This window comes from Miniopterus natalensis, chromosome 2 (assembly GCF_054644295.1).
Source record: "Miniopterus natalensis isolate mMinNat1 chromosome 2, mMinNat1.hap1, whole genome shotgun sequence".
Classification (NCBI taxonomy): domain Eukaryota; kingdom Metazoa; phylum Chordata; class Mammalia; order Chiroptera; family Miniopteridae; genus Miniopterus; species Miniopterus natalensis.
The window spans coordinates 23,633,419-23,656,290 of record NC_142082.1 but is presented as its reverse complement, the minus strand read 5'-3'; the positions used below and the strand labels follow the sequence as shown (position 1 = coordinate 23,656,290).

The 22,872-nt window shown below is 39.0% G+C and overlaps 1 protein-coding gene across 2 annotated transcripts; it reads right to left on the bottom strand.

The window, feature by feature from the left end:
- Positions 1-9,432: 9,432 nt before the first annotated feature.
- On the bottom strand, positions 9,433-21,243 carry VDAC3 (voltage dependent anion channel 3). 2 transcript variants are annotated; one of them, XM_087814192.1, is made up of 9 exons: positions 21,169-21,243; positions 18,603-18,672; positions 17,713-17,762; positions 14,942-15,094; positions 14,027-14,079; positions 12,616-12,843; positions 11,261-11,411; positions 10,413-10,474; positions 9,433-9,963 (listed from the first exon to the last, which is right to left on the bottom strand). In XM_087814192.1, the coding sequence occupies exons 2-9, from the start codon at positions 18,667-18,669 to the stop codon at positions 9,885-9,887; spliced, it is 843 nt and encodes a 280-aa protein (XP_087670318.1). In that variant the 5' UTR covers positions 18,670-18,672; positions 21,169-21,243; the 3' UTR covers positions 9,433-9,884. The 2 variants fall into 2 exon arrangements, with proteins under 2 accessions (XP_087670318.1, XP_016051091.1); XM_016195605.2 differs by having other exon boundaries at positions 10,417-10,474.
- Positions 21,244-22,872: the final 1,629 nt, after the last annotated feature.

Here is a 22,872-nt window from a genome sequence, read left to right as displayed (position 1 = left end):
TGGAGCGGCAGAGATGCTGGTAGAGGGCTCCACTGCCTGGGTCATCTGAGAGTCCCTTTCTCTAAGTTAATTAGCCTCTTCCCCTAAAAATGAAAATACTACTGGACAAGGGTTAACTCCTGTGTCCTTGGTATCTTACTGTGATTTTGTCACCAGATCACCCTGCTATCATAAGAGAGCTGTTTGGAGCCAAGAGGAGTGCCCTGGAGACTGCTGCCTTCCCAGTGTCTGGGCTCCTCTCATAGTAGCAAAGTTTGCATGGAGCACAGGCTGTCAGATGGAGTCTGAGCACCAAAGACAATGTTCTTCTACTTCATTTTCTACCTTTCAAAAGGACTGAACTTTTGAGCAAGTATGTAAACATATTTATTCATTTTCAACAAAATAAGATGTAGAATAAAAATTAAAACCATTCCATGAAACAAAATGAAGGATAAAAATCATATGATCATATCAGTAGACGCAGAAAGAGCATTTGACAAAATCCAGCATCCATTCATGATAAACACTCAGCAAACTGGGAATAGAGGGAACATACCTCAACATAATAAAGGCCATATATAACAAACCTATAGCTAACATCATACTCAATGGAGAAAAGCTAAAAGCATTTTCTTTAAGATCAGGAACAAAACAGGATGTCCACTTTCACCACTTATAATGGAAGTCCTAGCTATAGCAATCAGACAAGAAAAAGAAATACAACACATCCAAATTGGAAAGGAAGAAGTAAAACTCATTATTTGCAGGTGACATTAAACTATTATAATATAGAGAACCCTAAAGATTCCATCAAAAAACTACTAGAATTGATAAATTGAGTTAAGTAGCAGGATGCCAAATATTCAGAAATCAGTTGCATTTTTATACACCAATAATGAACTATCAAAGACAGACATTAAGAAAACAATTCCATTTACAACTGCATCAGAAACAAAACATCTAGGGATAAATTTAACCAAGGAGTTAAAAGACCTGTACCTGGAAAAGTATAGGACACTGAAGAAAGAAATTGAAGATATGAATAAATGTAAGCATATACTATGCAGATAGGAAGAACTGACATTGTTAAAATGTCCACACTACCCAAAGCAATCTATAGATTCAATGTAATCCTTATCAAAATACCAATGGCATTTTTCACACTACTAGAATAATCCAAAAATTTATATGGAACCACAAAAGACTCTGAATAGCCACAGCAGTCTAGAGAAAGAAGAGCAAAAGTATCATACTACCTGTTATCAAACTATACTACAAGTCTATAGTAATCAAAACAGCATGGTACTGGCATAAGAAACAAACACATAGATCAATGAAACAGAATAGAAAGCCCAGAAATAAACCCTCTCCTGTATGGTCAATCAAAATACGACAAAGGAGGCAAGAGCATATAATGGTGTCTATTCAATAAATGGTGTTAGGAAAATTTGACAGATATATGCAAAAAAAAAAAAAAACTGTACCACCAACTTACACCATACACAAGAATAAATTCAAAATGAATTCAAGACTTAAATGTATGACTCAAAAACCATAAAACTCCTTGAAGAAAACATAGGCAGTAAACTCTATGATATTTCTCTTAGCAATATTCTTTTCTGGTATATCTTCCTGGGCAACTGAAATAAAATAATAAACAAATGGGACTACATCAAACTAAAAAGTTTTTGCACAGCAAAGGAAACCATCAACAAAATGAAAAAACCTACTGAATGAAAGAAGATATTCACCAATGATACATCTAAGGAGTTAATATTCAACATTTATAAAGAACTCATACAACTCAACACCAAAAAAAAATCCAATTAAAAAAAAAATAAGCAGAGGACCTTAACAGACACTTCTCGAAAGAGGACATACACATGGCCGGTAGACATATGAAAAGATGCTCAGTGTAACTAACCATCAGAGAAATGCAAATTAAAACCACAATGTCAGAATGGCTATCATCAATGAATTAACAAGTGTTGGCGAGGATGTGGTGAAAAGGGAAACCTTGTGCACTGCTGGTGGAAATGCAGATTGGTGCAGGCCACTATGGAAAACAAAGTGTAGGATCCTCAAAAAATTAAAAATAGAACTACCCTATGACCCAGCAATTCCTCTTCTGGGTATGTATCTAAAAAAACCCTAATTTGAAAACATATATGCTCCCCTATGTTTATTGCAGCATTATCTGCAACAACCAAGATATTGAAGCAACCCAAGAATGGACAAGTGGATAAAGAAGTGGTGGTACATATATACAATGGAATATTATTTGGCCATAAAAAAGAATGAAATCTTTCCATGTGTGAAAACAGGGATGGATCTAGAGGGTATTATATTAAATGAAATAAGACCAAGAAAGAAAAATACTGTATGATTTCACTTATATGTGGAATCTAATGAACAAAATAAACAGAAACAGATTCATAGATGCAGAGAACAAACTAATGGTTGCCGATGGAATGGGTTTGGGGGCTGGGTGAAAAGGTGAAGGGATTAAGAAGTACAAATTTGTAGTTACAAAACAGTCATAGGGATGTAAAGTATACAGCATAGGGAACATAGTAATATTGTATTTGAATAGGTACTTGAATTATCCAGGGGAAATCACTTGTTAAATTATAAAGGGTGGGGCAAAGGTAGGTTTACAGTTGAGAGTACATGAAACATGGTTTGTTCTTTTATTATTATTTTCCGTATGAACTGTAAACCTACTTTTGCACGACCCAGTATAATTGTCTAACTGCTATGCTGTACACCTGAACTGTAATTGAAAAATAAAAAACATTCCATGGTTCAGAGCACATGGTGGTGACATGATCTATGGCATCAATGAGCTTATTCAATTACAAAGTGAGGCAGGAAAAAGCATGCTTTAAGGAGATCAAGCAGTGTGTTTTGTTGAGTCCTCAGATGAGGTTTTATCTGCCTACCTGAGGGAGACCAAATTTGCCCATTGCCTTGAAGTGTTCCTGAGGCAGTGATTCCTGGAGTCTACAGGAACTGGGCTCAGATTTTAGTAATTTTAACCCTATTAGCAACAGTTGCCTTGCAATGGGGACAAGTGAGACCATCTGTGGGGCTCTAAGGAATTCTGGGGGACAGTGTAGCGAAAGGGACCGCTGCAGGGCTGGCCCAGAATAGGGCCCCATAAACGAGTGTTTCCTTCCCTGGTGGATGAATGGTTGGTTATCTGTGACCTCACTTTTTATGAATGATTCCCCTCAGGAGGACTGCTTGAAGGAGAGCATTAAATCAGATGAAGAAGAAAAGGAACAGAAGATAAACCACAGTTATATGAATGAGACAAAACAGCTAGAGAATAAAAGAAACTGGAGAATGGGTTCTCTGCACACTTGGTGGGGTTGCTGGTGAGACCTGTAGGATACGACTCAGTTATCATAAGGGGAAGGTAGCCTGTTCTTGGGTTGTCACGCTCCTGTGTATTTTTATAGCGCATCATCTTTTATTACTGGAAAGACAGTGAAACAACCCTGGAGCATATTCTGAAAACAGGAAAGTCACCTGTTCGCCATCATCCCACCACCATCCTTTTTGAAACACCTGGAACTGGCCAGGCGCTGGGAAACTAAGGCATGGAATGAGATAAAGATTAGGCAGCCAAATGGTAACAGGGCCAGAGTAGGCCCCAGACTTCCTGACCTTCTCTCAGTCTCTCCCTGTGCAGCAGCTGTCAGACTGTCCACACTGCAGTCTCGAGAAAAAGGACTGCTGTAGGCCTGGGAGGAGGATTTGGAGAAGGAACATTGATAGGTAGTTAAGAGCTTGGAAAGAAGCCAAGGATGAAAGGGTGAGGTTTATTGTTTTTTATAAAGGAAACATTAGGAATTAAATCTGATTTTGAGAAATTTCAGACTCAAGGGTGATCAATGTCCTCCATCTCCCCTGGCTAGAGAACAAAACAAAACAGCAAAAGGGATTTGGGCCAGAGTAGGATGGACAATTTCCTTGCCTTTCCCCAAGGCTTGACATTTAGAGGTTAAACCAAACCCTGAATGTAGAGATTCCAATAATGAGTAGGTAGGTGCTGGGGAAGGGAGTCAGAAGGAACGGACCCCACAGCCAGGCCATCTTCCATTGGCAGCAACAGCGGCACCCAGTGGGGTCAAGTGTAATTGCAATTATGACCATCTTTCCAGAACTTATTTATTATCTATCTTTATTGTTGAAAGTATTACAGATGTCCCCCTTTCCCCCCATTGACCCCCTCCACCCGGTATACACCCCCTCAGGCCTTCTCCACACTATTGTCCCAGAACCTTTTTAAATCACAGCAGTGAAGTCACCTCACAGATTGTTAATTACACCATAATTCAAAGAGTTGCTTGGGATGCCAGTAATTATCTGTGCTTCTTTGATGGGCCCATGGAACTATGAATACCTGACAAAGGAGAACCTCAATCTGTATGCAGAAACTCCCATGACTTGAAAGCCAAACAGGCCCACCTGCCTAATGGCCAGCTGTTTCCATTCACTCAGCAAACATCCACTGGGTACCTATCATGTCCCAAGTGCTAGCCTGGCCACAAGAGGTAGGAAGACAAAAGATAGTCCTCTAGAAGTTGATAGGCAGGAGGGGAGACAGTAAACAAAATTGCAGTACAGTATGATTGCTGCCACTGTGAGGATGTTTCCACAGAGTGGGAGGAACCCTAGGGAAGGGCTGTTTAGTAGCTTACGGAGGTCAGGAAGCTTTCACAGAAGCAGCAGAGATTTCGCTGCAAAATGCACAGTAAAAGCATTGGTTTAGATTGGGAAATGATGCACATTAGATGCCTGCAGAATATGAAAACAGGTGTCCACCAGAAAGCTGGCAGTAAAGGTTTGGAGGTTGGGGGAGCCTTCTTAGGTGGAGATAAGCTTTGAGAGTAGTTAGTTTTAGGAGGTGGCTGTCCAGGAAGACAGGAGTAGTGGTATTCAAAGACTGAGCAGAATGGATATATATGAGTATCACCAGGAAGACGTGTTGAAGCACATACTCACCAAACGTCAAGGATTGGATATAATTCCTAAGTGAACAAGCCAAATATCTGGAGGGAGGGAGGGATTGGCTAAGGCTTAAAACACACACACTGTGCCACGTTCTTGAGGAAGGGAGAGGGAGGGAGAGAGAAACATCAATGAGAAACTGATCGGTTGCCTCCTGCACTGGGGATCAAGCCTGCAACCTGGGCATGCGCCCTGACCTGGGAATAGAACCCGTGACCTCTTGGTGCATGGGATGATACTCAACTGAGCCACACGGGCCAGGGCATATGAGCCATTCTTAAATGTGACTGGACCACCTTTAGCATCATACTTTGGCTGCTCTCTACCCCTTTAGTCCCTCCACAAGAGGAAAGGAGTGCATGTGATTGGTACATTTGGGAAGAATAAACCAGGCATGTTGGAGTCAGTTCCTCCTCTCTTCCTCTTGGGAGGGAGACTGACCTCAGAGCACAAGAATTCCCTTCCTCCATAACCAAGCTGGGCAGGAGAGGTCTGCCCGGGCCCACCACTGTCACTCATCCTGAGCAAGAGTATCCAGGAGCCTTCAGAGGTAAAGATGAAGCTTCTGTCCTCTATGCACTGACAGGCTGTCCTAATTGACAATTTGTTTAAAATCTGAGTAAGAATGGTGCTCTTCTCAGACCACCTCGATTCTGAGAAGGCCCGGAGCATAGCAGAATCTAAGGACAGGCATGCAATTTGAAAAGGTTCCTTATACAAACATATCACGAAGGTGTAGAGTTAAAGAATAGAGGATAGAACCTAAATGCCAACATTTAAGTGGAGGGAAAAAGAAAAAAAGGGGTTTATTTCTAAAGGGAAACAAGCAGAGGGAACTAAAAGAAGACATAAAGCATGTGCAATCAGAGGCTACCGTCTCAGAGGGAAGGAGGGTCTTCATGTGTAGGAAACAGCAGTCCCAGAAACGCCTTTGGCTCCTCCTGCCCAAGGTTCTAGAACCTGAGGCTTGGCCAAGTTGGCAGCAAGCTTTCCAGGGCAGATGTCTAGTAACTTAATGAAACTTTGGGACATTTATTGTCCTGTTCCTCCAGCAGCGATGCTCAGAGTATAACGATGGATTAGCAACACACTGTGACGTCTTCCTGGTCTCTTGCAGTAATTAATATTTAAAATATGATGTGTGAACTCTAATCTATTATTATGAAATTTAAGAAAAACCTCATGCGGAGCCGCAAGTGCACTCACCACCAATTAGAATACTGCCTGCTGTGCTGCCGCAAGGGGCCCTCGGCCTTTCTCAAACAATAATATTAGAAGAGTTTTCCCTAATGACAGAAATAAGAAATTCACTTTAGAAAGCCAGAAAAATATAGTAAAATATAAATAAAAATTACTTATGATTCCACCTCCCTGAGATAATATTAGCATTTTGGAACATTTTCTCCAGTATTTGCACATATTTTAAAACATAAAATTGAGATTAGTTTACTTTGCTTTTTCTATTTAACATATTATGAGCAATCCTCAAGGTTATTACTCTTCAAAAACATGACTTTTAATGACTGAATATTCCACTTAAATATACATTCCATTGTTCAACCATTTCCCTATTTTTTGCACATATGGGTGGCTACCTATTTTCCTCTACTATGAGAAACCTTGAACATAAATCTTTGTGCATCTCTGATTATTTCCCTAAGGCAAGTTCCGAGGGGTGGACTCAGTGAGTCAGACTCCACTGGCATTAAATACACATATACTAGAACGTTAGTTCTCTGCTCCCAGGAACAAAAGCTCATAAGGTTATGGTGAAGGCCATTTAAATTATCTTGAGTAAGGCTCAAAAGGCAAGACTGAGGATCCTAGCAGTGTCCTAAATGAATCAATTTTTTAAAATTGGCTAAATTTATAAGTTATAAGGCTAAATTGGGGAGATATGGGAAGGGGAATGAGGAGGATAAGGAGAAGAAAGCTGGGGGAGCAGAAGGGGATAGGTACTGTGTGCATTTTATAGGGAGAGAAAGGAGCTTTTGAGAATTTCCATTATGAAAGAAACCACAAGGAACTGCTCCATCCTAGGATACCTCACGGCTTTCTCTCCTGGTGTCTGCAGTCGTTGTGAGGATTAGATAGATTATGCAGGATAACCAGCATAGTGCCTGGCACACAAGCTCCAGAAATATGCTTTCCTTTCTGCTACAACCTAATGACCTCCACAACCATGAGGGTACTCAGGACACAGACTAGCCAGTCATAGAATTCAATGAAACTACTGAATAAAGGCTGAATTTAAACCTGTGTTCATATATGGATTACTGTATCAACACAAAGTAACTGGCTCTTTAGCTCTGCAATAACAAATAATTTTAAAGGGATAACACAGAAAGGAAAAAAACGCAAATCTATTTTCTTCCCATTTAATTCAGGCCATAAATACAACTAACTTCATCAGGTAAATACATTACAAATTAATTAGAGGTACATCTCATCAGTGTTTCCTTGTATTTCCTTATGACCCCCACCCTTAACATCACTAGACAGAAGAGAAATGCCCCATAGCAACACTCCTCTAACACAGCAGTTAGCTGCTGACCCACACAGTTCATACCTCAGCTCAAGACCATAAAGAAATCCCCATGTGAAGCATCAATCAGCCCACCTCAGCATCCCATCCACTCTCACACTGTATGTAAAGTTCATCCAGTAAGACAGAGTTAACTAGATGCAGGTGTCAACAAGAGAATGAATTTGTTGCTTACCTCCCTCACTCCCTTTTCCTTTCCTGTCATACTTCATCTCCTAAAATGGTGGTTTAACCCACAAAAACAGTGAGAAAAATAAAATTATATCATGTGGTGGGTATCATAGCTATTTTCTGACAGAAGTGGCGGTTGGAATTTGGGTTCTAGTAAAGATCATTTTTCATGGTGGTATGGGGAAATCCTTGCAGCACTGAAATTTTTCAAAAAGCAACTGTGTCTAGTTGTTTTTAAGATGACTCATTTGGAAAACTGAGCAAGGAATCTGAACAGGCAAATCAGAGAATTAGAAATGATCAGTGACCATATGAGAACAGCTCCCTCTCACTGGCAATTAGGGAAATTAAAATTAAAACAAGCTCCCATTTTTCACCTTTAGAACTGGTAAAAATTTTAAAGTTTGATAACATTCAATGTTACTGAGGATGTGGGGCAATGGGCCCTCTTATTGACCATTGGTGGAAATACTAATTGGTACAAAATGTCTGAAGGGCAATTTTGTACTAGTTATCAAATGTACATGCCCTGTGACTCAGTAGCCTCACTTCTAGAAACCTATCCTACAGAACTGCACTAATGCAACAGCCACATGTGGCTAAACTGAAATTAAAATGAAACAATTAAAAACTGAGTTCTTCCACCAACCTAGTTACATTTCAAGTGCTCAACAGCCACGTGTACCCAGTGACCACCACATGGGGCAGGGAAGACATGGACTGTTTTCATCATCACAGAAAGTTCTACTGGGCAGTGCTGCTGTGGAAATATTCACAGAAGTGGTCAAAAATAAATGGACAAAGATAACTCCATGCAGCAGTTTGTAAAGCAAAAAACTGAACACGACAAAATAAGGAACAATTAAATAATGTTACATTTATACTAACGTATAAAATAAAAAAACATGAGGCAGATCTATATGTACAAACAAAAGGACTCTATATGTTAAATTTAAAAGTATACTATAAAACAAAATGTACATTTAAATTTTATTATATATATAATCTCTGAAGACACTGAAAAATATCTGCAAGGATAGATATCAAACTGTTAGTGGTAGTAAAAGAAAAAGGGTCTGGAGAGAGGAATGGCAATTCTCACTTTTATTTACATCTGAACTGACTGAATTTGTTGCAACCAGCATAGAGTCTATGTTTTAAATTTTTTTTTCAAAAGGAGGTCTACTTTTAGAAAGAAAGATGACATACCAGTAAGCCATGATCATAGTCTACTCTTTTTTTTTTTTTAAACTGGTACTTCCATTCTTTATTATTTTTTAAACCTAATAATCAAAAACATTTTCCTCAGGCCTGGAAGGAGCCACATATGTGCCCGCCTCCAGCTTTGGCCTCCTTCTACCACACTTTCTTCTCCACAGTACTTCCCCCGCAACTGTACTCTTTCCTTTGCTGGTCTTGATCAGTCACACCCTCGCTCTTTCTCAAAACTACCAATCTGATACTGCTCACACTGCTAAAAGAAGCCAGTACCTCAATGGATGTGCTTCTGCCCGCAGAACAAAACTCACTGTTTCACTCCTCGGCCCTAGTACAGAGTAGCAGTAAGAGTGAGGTACACTGAAGTGGAAGGGACAAGCAACAGCAAGGATATTTCAGGCATACCACTTTGGGCATAAGTCCGACCTATGAGAGTATTTTTCAAAGCAAATCACACCAAATATAAGAAAACCACCACTAGCAAGTCAGATGAGTGATTAGTTTAAAATGTGATGGGTTTATTTTATTTTACTCTGATGCAAAACCAAAGATTCCACTACAGCACAAAGACCAATATATTAAAAGGCCATGGAAAAGTGGTGTGGGACATGCAGGACGTGATGTACAAACCAGAGGGTCGGGCCATTTTCTTTATAACACGACACTACACTGTCGCTGAGGAATACATTTAAAATAATACTGCGGAACTGAACTGAAATGTGGCACACACACGACAACTTCCAGGCATGCCTCCAAGCACCTCCCTTAGGATGCACTTGCCATCTCTAGACTTCAGTGTGGGGAGGATTACCATTCTTTGGAACAATAAAAAGTTCACACTTTTGAAATTTCAGAGAAGAATTTTAAGGCCAAAACATAGTGGGTTCATATCTCTTCACCTCCAGGGAGAAATGTGATGCTTTATTCAAAACTGCATTAAGCTTCTAGTTCAAATCCCAACCCAACCTTGTGACCTCCTGCATTGAAGTTCTTTCCATCGATTAAAGCTGAAAGGGTCAGTTTGACTCCTAGAAAGAAGAAAACAGCACAATCACTTATGGCAAGTCTTACAATCAGATCTGCATTTTCTAGAAAGAATGGGTGGAGTCAATGGCATGGATTACAGCTGAGTATAAGAGGCACAAGCATACAGCTATTACTAAACCCAACACAGGGTTATCCATAGTCATCTGATCTGTAATGAGTAAAGCATAATCATAGCGAACTTTATCTGGAGTCCAGGGTTAAGAATAATAAGTGATGAACCAAATTCACAATCCAGAGTGACCAAGTTATAGTTAGAAATACACAGAATTTTTTAAAACAAGAGTACTTGATCTCTTTCACTTTGTATGAACAAGCAAATGCTACAAAATGGCCTGAATCAGCCTACAGTGATTCTAGGTTGTTGTGCAGGTTATTTTCATTTTTCATCTATCACCTTCTACCCCAACCCCATTGTTACTAATTCCTTTACTTACCTGGTCGAAGAGCCTGAGTGTAACCCAGTCCAATCAGGCTGGCATTATTTACTTTAGCCTAAGATTAGGAGATGAAATAGAAACAAGGAAACAATCAATTTCGTAATATGTAAGTCCAGTATGACCACCACTTTATGCATCACATTTCCAAAGCTAAAGCACCTTAGGGTCAATCTAGAATGCCTGAAACTGAGAATAAATAAAAAGATAAATGTTTTACGAAGTTAAGAGAACTGGTAGCAACAGCGAGGACCTAAGAATGCATGGTTAAAGGCCTCAAGCAAATACCCCTGTGTACTGAATTCTTTGAGATACTAGTTTACAACCTCTGGTTAGAGCATGAACTCTGGTGAGACAGATCTGGTTCAAATCTTGGCAATGCCACTAATTGTGTGACCCTGGACAAGTTACCTGACCTCTCTAAGCCTCAGTTCCCTCATCTGTAAAACACGGATAAGGATACTACTCGCACCTATAGTTGTGGGGATTAAATGAGATAATACATGTAAAACCCTTAGCACAGTACCTGAAATTTAAGAGCTCAATTAGTGTTAATATTAATAAGAATTACTAATACCAACAGGAATAGTAATTAAATCCCATAAATTTATAGGTAGAGGCCAAAGAGAGAAAATGACTTGAGAAGGTCAAACAACAGCCAAAAACAGGAGGAACTAAGACTAAAACCCAATTTCCTGACTTCAGGTATAATCCTCTTTTTACTACACAATAAATAGCTCATTAAAGTTAATAAAGAACAAGGAAACTACAACCATATCACAACTTTCATTAAGAACTTAGATGAAACCCTAAGAGCAAACACAATTTGGTAGCACATTCTTACAGATAGAGAAGTTCTACAATCCAACTTGTATTTAGCAGCGATGCCAAAACGGGTGTTGTTACTGCCAGCTGTCCAAGCAAGGTTTATTGATGTTTCAATCTTCTCATTAACCTTCTGGTAGATAGACCCTCCAAATTCAGTGCCATCATTCCTGTTTGCATGGTATAAGAAAAAGTCATAAATATCTAGTTTGTACCACTGTTATGATATGGAATAAATTCCAAGACTATCTAAACAAGGATCTCACTTAGCAACTACAGATTTCAGCAAACTTCTAACACAAATGATTACCAAACAAAACAAGGAACTAAATTAAAATGTAGTTAACACCTGATTCATTTATTTGGCTCCTTCACATGATGTAAATTTCTTAGTCACAATTAAATCATGCACAAAGGCAGACACCTCAGGTGAATATAAACTTCAGAGTTGAGTTCAACAAAGATTCCACACAAAATATATACAGTGGTATAAGTATAGGAATAAAGCCAATTCTGGATTTCATTTAAAACAGAATCCTAGAGTTAGAAAGCACCCTCCCTACAATACCTAAGTGCACTGCTCCAGAAAAGTACCTAAAATGCTTCAAGCATCCCAGAAGTTAGTTCCTGAATTTTAATGTTTTTCCTAATACTGTTTCCTCAATTTTAATGACACTGTCTATACCATTGCTTGACTTTATTTTAGTCATCATGAGTGAGTTAAAATGTCTAGTGGAGAGCAACACTTCAAAAACACATAGTTCATCCTCTTTCTCTTTCTGGTATAGTAGCAGTGGCCAGTAGCCCAAGACATAAAATACAATTTAAAAGTTCAAATTCACTTCACCAGTGGGGTGCGGTCTACACAACTGAATGCAGAATTGCTTTGAGGATCTGCTACTCCTGACAAAGGGTATCTGAAAACCTCCAGAGAATCACTGGGGATGCTCCAGGATGCTTAGATTAATTAGGTGGTGGTTCTTTATGATCCAAACAGACCTGTTTCAGGATACTGCCAAGCTGAGTAGGGTACCGAGGAAGCTGGAACATCTCCAAAGGATCCCTGTATCAGGAGATGACCTATGTCCTGGGCTCTCTCCATCCCAATGCTGCTTCTACAGATTCTAGAGCTTCATCAAGTTTGGGGTACAGACTGAGAGGTGAGAAACTACCAGCAGCAAAGCACAATGCACCAAGTGCACTAACCTCTGGCAATGTTTTCCTGACTATGAAAACAGTGCAGCGAGGCTGATGTCCACCAAGGAATATTAAATGCAAGTACCATCACTTCTAACCTTCTCAACATGCTAATGGTTACCAACTTTTTGGGTGACTGTACTAGTGCTAAAGGAGAAATAAATTACAAACACTCACACGTGAGTGTGCAGCTGGAAGTCTGCAGCCTTGTAACCCAGGGCAAAATTATTCTGTGACAGCTTGGATTTGGCTGTGTCAAAACTCATCTGATAGCCAGCAAGCCAACCTTCAAAGGCTAACACAGCCCAGCCATAGATGGTTGGGCCAGCAAAATCTATATCAACATTACTGCCAAGACTGAAACAATCCCGTTTATAGGAGGCCTTCAATTTCCCACTCTTCTTTCTGTGAAAAACAAACACAACACATGTAAACAACAAGAGTTTCTACTACTATCCAGGAATCTTTAAAGTAAGCGAACCCCCCCTTGCCCCCCCACCCCGTAGATAGCACACATATGGCAAAAATGTTTCAAATGACTTAGCTCTAAAAATATAATTTTGTTAATATTAGAAATGTATATAATATTTTTACTTATTCCTCACTATAAGTTCAAATGATGGGTTATTTCGTAATTTCTTGAAGGCATGAACAAAAGTAGAAAAAGGAATAAGGTTATTTCAGTACCAAATTAATAATTTAAATACATATATAAATGTACAAGAAGCCAAATTTCTTTAAATATTTCCTAATGCTCAAATGCTATAAAAGGTAACAACACTTCACTTCTAAATTATTAACCTATCATGGAAAGAAGTGCACTTTTTTCTTAAAGGGCACAGTACTTTGGTAAGCATATTTATTTTCCTTAGGGTCAGTGTTTTCTCCATAGACAATTTTAGATGGAAGAGAGGTGTGCATTTTTAAAGGACAATGCTGAGATTAGTTCTTAATATCTTTTTCTATTCCAATCAGGCCTCTTAAGAGAATATGTGTCCTGAAGATAACTAAAGGGTGTGGCTGGAAAGACACACCTGTTGTTACAACTAAGAAATGCCACTCTGCCTTTACCTAGCACCTTTGCCCTTTTGATAGTGTTGGCCCATGATAGGCAGATAGGGAACAACAGTTCCCATTTTTTAGATGAAGAAACTGAAGCCAAGAAGTTAGGAGGATTTATAAAGGGTAAGAAAGCAAGTCAATAGCAGAACTATTAGTTATAATGTTCTACAGCCAGGAGATTACACTGTATTCTTAAGAAATTCTCAGCAAAATACCACATTCATGAATCTTTAGAATCGCTTATGAAATATCTAATGTCAAACCCTTCTAGTTCCTAAACTTCTTCTACTATGTGCCTTTTTGGACTAGATTGATGTTTTTATCTGTTCAATTTTCAAATAAAAATTTTACCCTGCCTCAAGGGAGTCTTCCTTTTTCTTTACTGCATACACATGGTCTCTAATATTCCTAACAGCAACCTCCTAAACTCTTCTGCATCAAAGCTTTTTATTGCAACTCCCTACTCTAAACCCCTCTATCCCTACAAGCTAAAAAGCATTTCAGAAAATAGGTTTTGGATAATTACCCTGTGTTCGGTACAAATATGGTATCAAGAGTCAGTTTCAACCCTTCAGCCAACTGAAAAATAAAGATTTAAAATTAATAATTACTAACTTTCAATTCTTATTTTGACTCAAGAAACCAATTCTAAAGTATTTTCTAACTTCTTTTCTAACAAAAAAACAAAAGTGATTAAAGAGAGACAAATATTAAATTATTTAATAAATTACCTCTTTATCCCTCTTTGTCCCTTTTCCCCTCCTCTCCCCTCACCCCAGCTTCATCATGATTCTCTCACCAAAAAAAACAGGTTAAAATATAAAAGTCAAATTCTCTTTCAGCCAGTAACATAAATCAAAGTAAAAAAACAACAAAATTCCAATACAACAAAATAATATTGATACTCTCTTGAAATTATTGCAATAATACAACCTGATATTTAACAAGCCAACTTGAGTACTTTATTCACCTTAAGTACTTTAGTACTTTATTGCCTTTATATGGTAATGTGCATATAGACAAACTTCAAAAAATAGTGGCCTGTACACAGCTGGCCCTTGACAAATATCTGATAGATTTTTCTCTTTGAAAACATTATAGAATTTTTAGAAACATTTTTCTGTGAAGCCAATTTTGCAACCATTACAAAACAAAATTAAAACTAAGTCACTGAAAACAGTTTGGTCTACCCAGGAGAGGCTCAGATGTGTAACAGAATAAGTATAAAACTTGAGAATAAAGATGTAGAGTGATAATTATGTACTCACAAACAAAGCCCCACTTTCTATAAACATAAGACATACTAAAGAAGGCCAAATACAGAGGAAAAAATATGGCTATTGAACACGCTAAAGGAGTTTGTTCAGATTATATTTGGGGCTTGTCATCTTATCTGCAAGATAAATTTAACATACAAATAACTTATAATGCTTTCTCTTACCTTATTCTCCCAAGAGATTTCTGTCCCAAGAGTATTGTCTGTGTTCCATTTTTGGGTGAAGGTAAGTCCATAGTTACAGACCTTATATTTGGTCTCTAGGTTGCCTGATGCTTTCCCTGAGTCAGTATAAGCATGACCAGAAGTAGAAAATTCCTAAACAGTAAAAAATAATTACTCTAAGGGGAAGTCATCAAAAGAAAAAAATCATTTCAGAAAGCAGTGTTCAATGCATCAGACACCTGTACAATTAACATTTTACCACAGCCCTACTCTACAGCAACTTATTGCCTGCTTTCCTCCTTTCTTTCTAATCTCTAAATATTTTAACCAATTTTAGATATTTCCATTACTGCACCTCTCTTATTGATATTTCTTGTTTCAAATACTCTCACTAAATGGAAATCTTAAATCCTTTAGAAGTGTCTTAACTGAAAATAAATGCTTTACTAAAATGACAAAAATATACAATCTGAAACATTTTACTTCCATGCCCTGAAAAAGATTATCAGTTTTCTATCACCATTTAAACTATTAGTTAATTTTAAAGTCCTTAAAATTCCCAAATCAGTGGAAGCACTAGTCTCTCTCCTCCCCTTTTAATAGGGTCAGAACTCTTATCACATTTTTTAAAAATTTATTTTTATTGTGATAAAATACACTTAATATAAAATTTACAATTCTAGCCATTTTTAAGTGTACAATTCAGGGGCATTTAGTACATTCATACTGTTATGAAAACTTTTGTCCACAAAACTATCTATAAAACTTTCAGCATAAACAATTTTAATATTTGAAAATGTCTGTGCATTTTTAATAACAAAATACAGTGTTATAATTTATCCCTCTTTCTCCCTTCTCCCTTTGTCTACCTTTTAAAGTGCTTTCTATCAAATAGTTACTATGAGGTCCTTAAAATAGATCCTCCTCCCTACTTAAGTGTCATTTCAGTCATATGACAATAAGCAATTAGAAATAGATATCCTTCTAGGGGAAGCAAACAGTCAACACCTGTCACCGACAATCTATGAACTGTCAAGAAGAAAACATTCTGATTGGCCCTGTTTTTAAAGAACATTTCTGAAATGCTACCGACCCTGACCAGTTATATTTCACTGCCTGCAACATGAATCCTCTCTTTTTCAAATACCCTGCTCCCTAACTCTGGTTCTAGGCTGATGAAACAACCGGGAAACTCTGATCTGTTTATCAACAGCACACAGAAAGTTTTCAAAGAGAACATCACGCTGCACATTTAGGGCAAGGCCTTAGTAAAAACTGATAAAAAGCTAGTCATGTTTAACAGTTTACACAATTATTTAATTTGACCAGCACTTTCTTTCAGTAGATCCAACTACCCAGTGTTTTATTTTTTACATTTACCTTTCTTAAACTTGAAAGTATAATAAATATACACCTTAGTTTTGGTGTTCAAAATTAAGGTTAAAGAGTAGTCTACCTCTCTTCCTTATCATTTCTTAGTTTGAAGCTTTGTCAAAAGTCTAAAATACCAGATATGAATCTCAGAAGGCTAGTATTTTTCTTAGTTCCAGCATCATAACTGCTTGTTTTTGTCTGATTTCATAATTAGATCAAACAGTGCAAAATACATTTATAACATGCACGTAACATCTACAGCTCTACGTTAAATGCTAGAAAGCAACAAAACAATCTTAAAATGTTGCTGTTAGATGGTATATGATAAAAATATCAAGATGCAATCTAAGACATTTGGAGCAATGGATGAAATTTATCATGAATCAGTACCAGAGACCAAAAGCAGCCATAAAAACAAGCACACAAACATGCTCTATTTTTCTTACCATCTGAACGAATATTCCCACACCACAGCAGCATGAAAGGGGGATAAAATTTCAGTTGATGGTTTTTGCAACACAAACCTAACTTGAGCAAATTCTGAAACCCTACTCAAAATGAGTATATTTCTATTTTAACAGAACCATATACAATATGCCCAGCCTAGTAGGACAGTTGCATATATATTTATTCACCACTAGAAAACCTAGGGAAAGAATGACAGTGATAAGCCAGGATTATACCAAATATGAGACAAAGTATCATAAGAATTCCACATACAGTACCTCTTGCCCTTCTAATTAAATCATTATATCTAGAAATAAAATTTCCATTGGTTTAAGTAATACCAAAAAAGATGCAGCCAGTAAGGAGAAATCATAGAATGAGGAGAATGCAAAGGTAATCTAGTTGCTGAGACTTACTGAATAAAAGCTCTGGTTAATGATGCTTTGAAAATATGCATATATATCTTTTACTATATTTTTAACGTCCAGTAAAAAAGACTTTGTGAATGTCAATAAAAACTGTAAACTAATTTCTAACGTGCATTTTATTTCTACATTTGCTTCAATTAATCATGAAGGGACACAAACTAAAATTAATTTATTCTTGTAAAAGGGCGATAAAACTTGCATGAACCCAATACAATTAAAGTTTTCAATGCCCATATTCATGAAGGTATAATGATATGGCATGGGTCAAAAAATATATATACATACACTGTATCGTCTGAGAGTAAGACTAAGAATAGTCTATGACAAAAACAAAACTCAACCTGATTGCCTATGGGCTGAGTGAGGATTCTCACTGAAATCTGAGTGTGGAACAAAGCTGTCAGGAAGAGAGCACAGAGCCAAAAATATGCTGCTTCACATAACCAGACTAAACACTGATTTTTAAACAGGTTCCTTTCAGTTAATCAGGTTACATCTACTGAAAATATAGTAAGTACTTACCACTCCACTACATGACTTGGTTCTCAGATCTATTTTGACCATGCCAAACCCTAGACACACACACAAAAATACAGTAATGTACAAAATGTGATATTCACTCCAGTTTTTGCAACTTAGAAATTATGAAAATAATCGATAGTACCGTCCATATGGAAAATACATAGTATTCTCCTTAAGTGAGAGTTCCACAAGAAACTGAATTACAATGAACAAAATAACTTAAGCATAATTTTTAAACCCCTCAAAATAAGAGAGACATATTTTAAAACTATAAATTAAAGAATGAATAAGTGAAAGGAATATGTACTATTCTGAGAACCAAAATGATTAGAAAATGCTATGCAGATATATATACAAGCTTAAAATATTCACAATTAACATTACTAGTTAATAAAAAAATCAAATGTGTACAACACAAAAAATTAAAAGTTGAAAGACTAAACTTTAAAAACTAAAAATAAATGTCTATTTGGGTCAAAGAATACATGTTACTACAAAGACGTCAAAAGTTGTGTCTTCATTCTCACAAAAATACTGCTATTATTTGGAGAAGGAAAAATGTACCCCCTACTGTAACTGTACCCAGGGCTAGCCAGAGAAGGCATACATATTATAGATTTATATTATTTGGTCTTACAGATAACATTAACTATGTGTGGGTGTGGGTGTGGGTATGTGTATACATACACACATATATACATATAAAAACACAATTGTTTTTAATAGCTCTGGGACTCTTCTAAAGAATGAAGTCTAATAACCTGTTAATAGTTATCCCCTTGAATCTTGTGGGACACATTAATGTTGACTTAACCTCATTTTATTAGCACAGTATAAGCATTCAATACTAACCCTTACCCCAAATCAAAAATTTACAATAGCATACTTACCATATCCTTTGTTGAAGACATCCTTGGCAGCCTTTCCCAGGTCACAGTAAGTTGGTGTGTTACACATTATCTTATAAAAAAAAAAAAATGGGGACAATGGAATAAAAATAACCATTTAGTATTTATTCCCCCTTAGTCATTCTACTGTTTAGTGCTATGAAAAGAGGTATACAGTTTTCTCTTCCTTTCCATCATTAATGCTTATACCCTAATGCAAGCAAAGCTGAGAAGGCATCCTGCTCCTTTAAAAAGACGGGAGAATAAAAGGGTTTTTTCAGGAGAGTCAGAGGTCATCTTCTAATTGCATTTGAAAGAAATTTCTTCCTTTTTTTTTAATATATCTTTATTGATTTCAGAGAGAGGAAAGAAGAGGGAGAGAGAGAGATAGAAACATCAATGATGAGAGAGTCATTGATCGAACCCGCAACCTGGGCATGTGCCCTGACCGGGAATCGAACCCCGATTGCCTGGATCCCAGGTCAATGCTCAACCGCTCAGCCATGCCCGGCCGGGCAAGAAAAGAAATTTCTTACAGGCTGAAGGAGAAATGTGTTAATTTAGCTTTTTACTTTTAAAAAAGGAAAATTTACATTAGTAAAACATTTCTCAGGCTCTTATAAACCTAAAGAGCTGTCTGTATAAAGTGACAAGGTAAATTTGTTAAGGAACATAAGTTTAAACAGATGCACTAAAAACCTTCTGGGTTAACATTTTTGCCACTCTGAAATTCAGTTCTTAAAATAAAAATTATCATACTAATTGAAATGTAATCATCCAGAATATGCCCTCTTTCAAAGCTCTTCTTAAAGTGCTATGATCTTACCCATTAACTGGAAATAGGAAAAATTCTACCTGCAGTACTGTGCTTACCAAAAATTGATGTACACTCTAAAGTTCACGCCTTCAAAATCCCAAGGTGTCTTGACTTTTCATCTTGCCTATTTAATATTCACCCAGCTTTTCTACTGCCAATATGACTCTCACATCGAAATTCTCAGTTCTATTAACACTGCTGAACATACTATTCTTTTGCTCTCTTTGTGTAAAGGGAAATCTGCAGCAGTCTCAAAAGTTACATGTAGCCAATTTTAGAACCACCTGAAGCAGCCCCATAGCCCAATACTATACCAGAAAATTCCAGAGCACCGGCTAGCCCTTGCAATTACTATAACTACACATTCAAACTAATATTTATTCATATTTAGCCTAGGTCTTAATATGGCCTTCTGCTAAATTTCTGCCTATGCCATCATACCTGAACATAATATACACTTATGATGCACTTCTTAACTGTGAATTATTAAAAAGTTGTTCCTTAACCTAAACCTGTCAAATATGACAGACATTACATGTTAAGGGAACATGCACACAAAGCTACGAGGAAAGAGTATAGTAAAGATAAAAGGGTCAGGATAAATGTACTGACTCATACCATAATAAAACTTCTTTTCTAAGCCACAGGATTTCAGAGTTCACTTCAGGGCAATTATTTTACAATTCAGTTCTTTGTATTCAAATGATCGATTCTATACATTTTACACATTGCCAACTGCAATCTGGTATTACTTTGTATGATCACAACTGATGCTGGTAACTGTTGAAATTTTGCCAGAAGATTGTAATTTGGAAAGTACAGAAAAGCAGGCACTCTATACATTCAAATAGAAATGTTAAGCCTTTCCAGTCTGGTTTTTCACCTACTGACACAAGAAAAGGTGCACCTAAATGTTTAAAGACAGCCATCTAGGGACTTATCACAATCTTTTAGCATTCTGCCTTCTTTTTCAAAACCACTGCCGGACACTTTGCAAAAGTTTACTAACAGATCTCAATTCTGCCTAGTTCAAGCTTACTTCTTTCAGGCCCATGATTCTGCTGGGAAATGCATGACTGGTATGATCAAGCAAAAATCGAGAAGACACAGGGACTTCACGTTACTCAAGAGCAACGAAGCCTATCGAAAGCGATCATCACATATTTCTATTAGCGCTACAACATGCACTTGTTGTTTGTAGGCACGTACAACGTACCGAGGTTGCAGGAGACGCAGACGGGGAAGGAGAGGGCGTTAACTAGGTGATGCTGCTTCACACAGTAACTACAGAGTCAGTAAAGAGCCTGTTTGTCCCTCGTTTCTCCTTTTTAAGTTGCACATATAGCATCCTCCCTTCGGCAATAAGGAATGGAAGGGCTCCCCGATGCTGGACAATTTCCGAAAGGCAGCTGGGGGCAGGTACTGGGTTTGGGGTTCGAGGACCCAACTTCCCTAGAAACCAACCTCCTTTCTGGCTGGACGCCTGGAAACAAAGTCCCCCGGGCACACCAGGCGGAGGGAAGGTCGCGGCTCGGCGCTCCCGCCCCCGCCGGCGCAGCGGCTCCATCACCTGAGGCGGCCAGGGGAGCAAGGTCCCCCTCTGCCCTCCGCGGCCCGACCCCGCCCGCGCCCCGTTAGGCTGCTCTCCCCTCCCGAGCCCTCCGATAGGCCCCCTCCCGTCGGGTCCCCTGCTTGGTGACGACCCACCGCCCCCTCACTGCCGGCCCAGCCCGCGGTCTCCGCTCTCCTCACCTCCACCTAGAGAGCAGGTCTCTGCTCCGCCAGGGCAACGCTGAAGGTCTTCTTCAACCAACGCCGTCCGCGCCTGCGCGGCCTTAGTCCCCCCGCGGCGCCTGCGCGCCCCTGCCTCCCCCCGCGCCGCGTATGCGCCGTGGTGTCACACCGGGGTCGCGCGCCGCGGAGCTGCGTGCCGAGGGGAACAGCTGGGGCGAACCAACACCACCAACTGTCTGGGTATGTGTGCGCGCGTGCGCGGCGGGGCCCAGCGCGCAGGTGGCCTGGGCGGAGGCCGGCGCGAGGCGGGGGAAGCCTGGCGGGATCGCACCTTTGTCCCCGGAGGGTTCGCTCTCGCGAGAACGCCCGGAGGTTACTAGTTACTGTTGCCGTGGGAGGGGCCGCTGGGAAGGCCGGCGGAGGACGCTCGGTACTCGAATGCCCGCGGATGCTCGGGCTCGGCAGGTCAGCCCCAGGCCGTTTCATTCTCTGGCGGGTGCCTTGCAGGTTTTTATGGAAAAGTCTCCGACTGACTAAAATTCAAGAATGTGACCCATAGGTTATCTCACTTTAAGGATGAGAAAACATGGGCCCCGCGGGGGGTTGGTGACATCACGTATTGAAGATCAATAGGCAGCGGTCGGTAGATTATAATTCAGAGGGAGACGGGCGGACGAGGGAAATCTCTTCTTTCGAGAATACCAACTAATAAATGTAGGAGAAATTATAGAAATAGAAAATCACCACTTTGGAACCACCAATAATTGACTCAGGCAAAATGATCAGTGGATGCAGGATGGTTGAGGGTATTCATGCGGTTTAAATGTATCACCGGCAGGTGACTTACTAAAGGGAAAGGGCACCGTCACGTCAGAGACGCCACGTGCCCCCGGAGCGATGCACGGAGGCCGCGATGGTCATTATTCTTGCCAGAAGAGTGTATTTCGTCTCTCTTCATGAGGAAACAAACTCAAATTAAGGGACATTCAGCAAAACCACTGCCCAGTCTCTTAAAACATGTAAATGTTGCCCGGCGGGGCCTGGCTCAGCGGTTGAGCGCCGACCTAGGATCCAGGTGATCGGGTTCGATTCCCGGTCAGGGCACATGCTGGGGTTGCCGGCTGGATCCCCGGGGGGCGGGGGGCGTGCAGGAGGCGGCCGATCAATGACTCTCATCATTGATGTTTCTCTCTCTCTCCACCCCCCTCCTTTCCTCTCTCTGAAATCAATAAAGATATATTTAAACAAACAAACCAAAAAAAAATGTAAATGTCATGAAAGATTAAGGAAAAGACTTGCGAACTGTTCTAGATTAAAGGAAACGAAAAATATGTTACTAAAAGCAACGTGATCCCAAATTGGACCCAGGGCGGGGCTGGAGGGTAGCTATTGAAAAACTTTATTGGGACAACTGGAAAAATTTGAATGTCGCCTATATTAGAATTGCAACAATGTAAAATTTTCTGAGGGTGATAATTGCATCTTGGTTATGCAGACGGCATTGTTTTTAGGAGATACATGCTAAAGAATTTAGGAGGGAAATAGCATGTGTCTGCAACTTACTCAAATGGTCAAGGAAAAAAAGAGAAAAAAGCAAGTGTGCAAAATGTTAACAATTGGTGAATCTAGGTAGAAGATATATGGGTGTTCATTGCATTATTCTTGGAACTTTCCTGTAAGTTTAAAATTGTCTAAATAAAAAGTTGAGGAGAACCCACACAC

What these genes read in the sequence shown, in the direction of transcription:
- VDAC3 (XM_016195605.2), bottom strand. Translation starts at nt 18,669, where the DNA reads ATGTGTAACACACCAACTTACTGTGACCTGGGAAAGGCTGCCAAGGAT. An exon ending in CCAAGTCATGTAGTGGAGTG is followed by an intron (nt 15,095 to 17,712) that starts GTAAGTACTTAC and finishes TTTACTGTTTAG; the next exon opens with GAATTTTCTACTTCTGGTCA. An exon ending in TTCCAGCTGCACACTCACGT is followed by an intron (nt 11,412 to 12,615) that starts GTGAGTGTTTGT and finishes CCATGCAAACAG; the next exon opens with GAATGATGGCACTGAATTTG.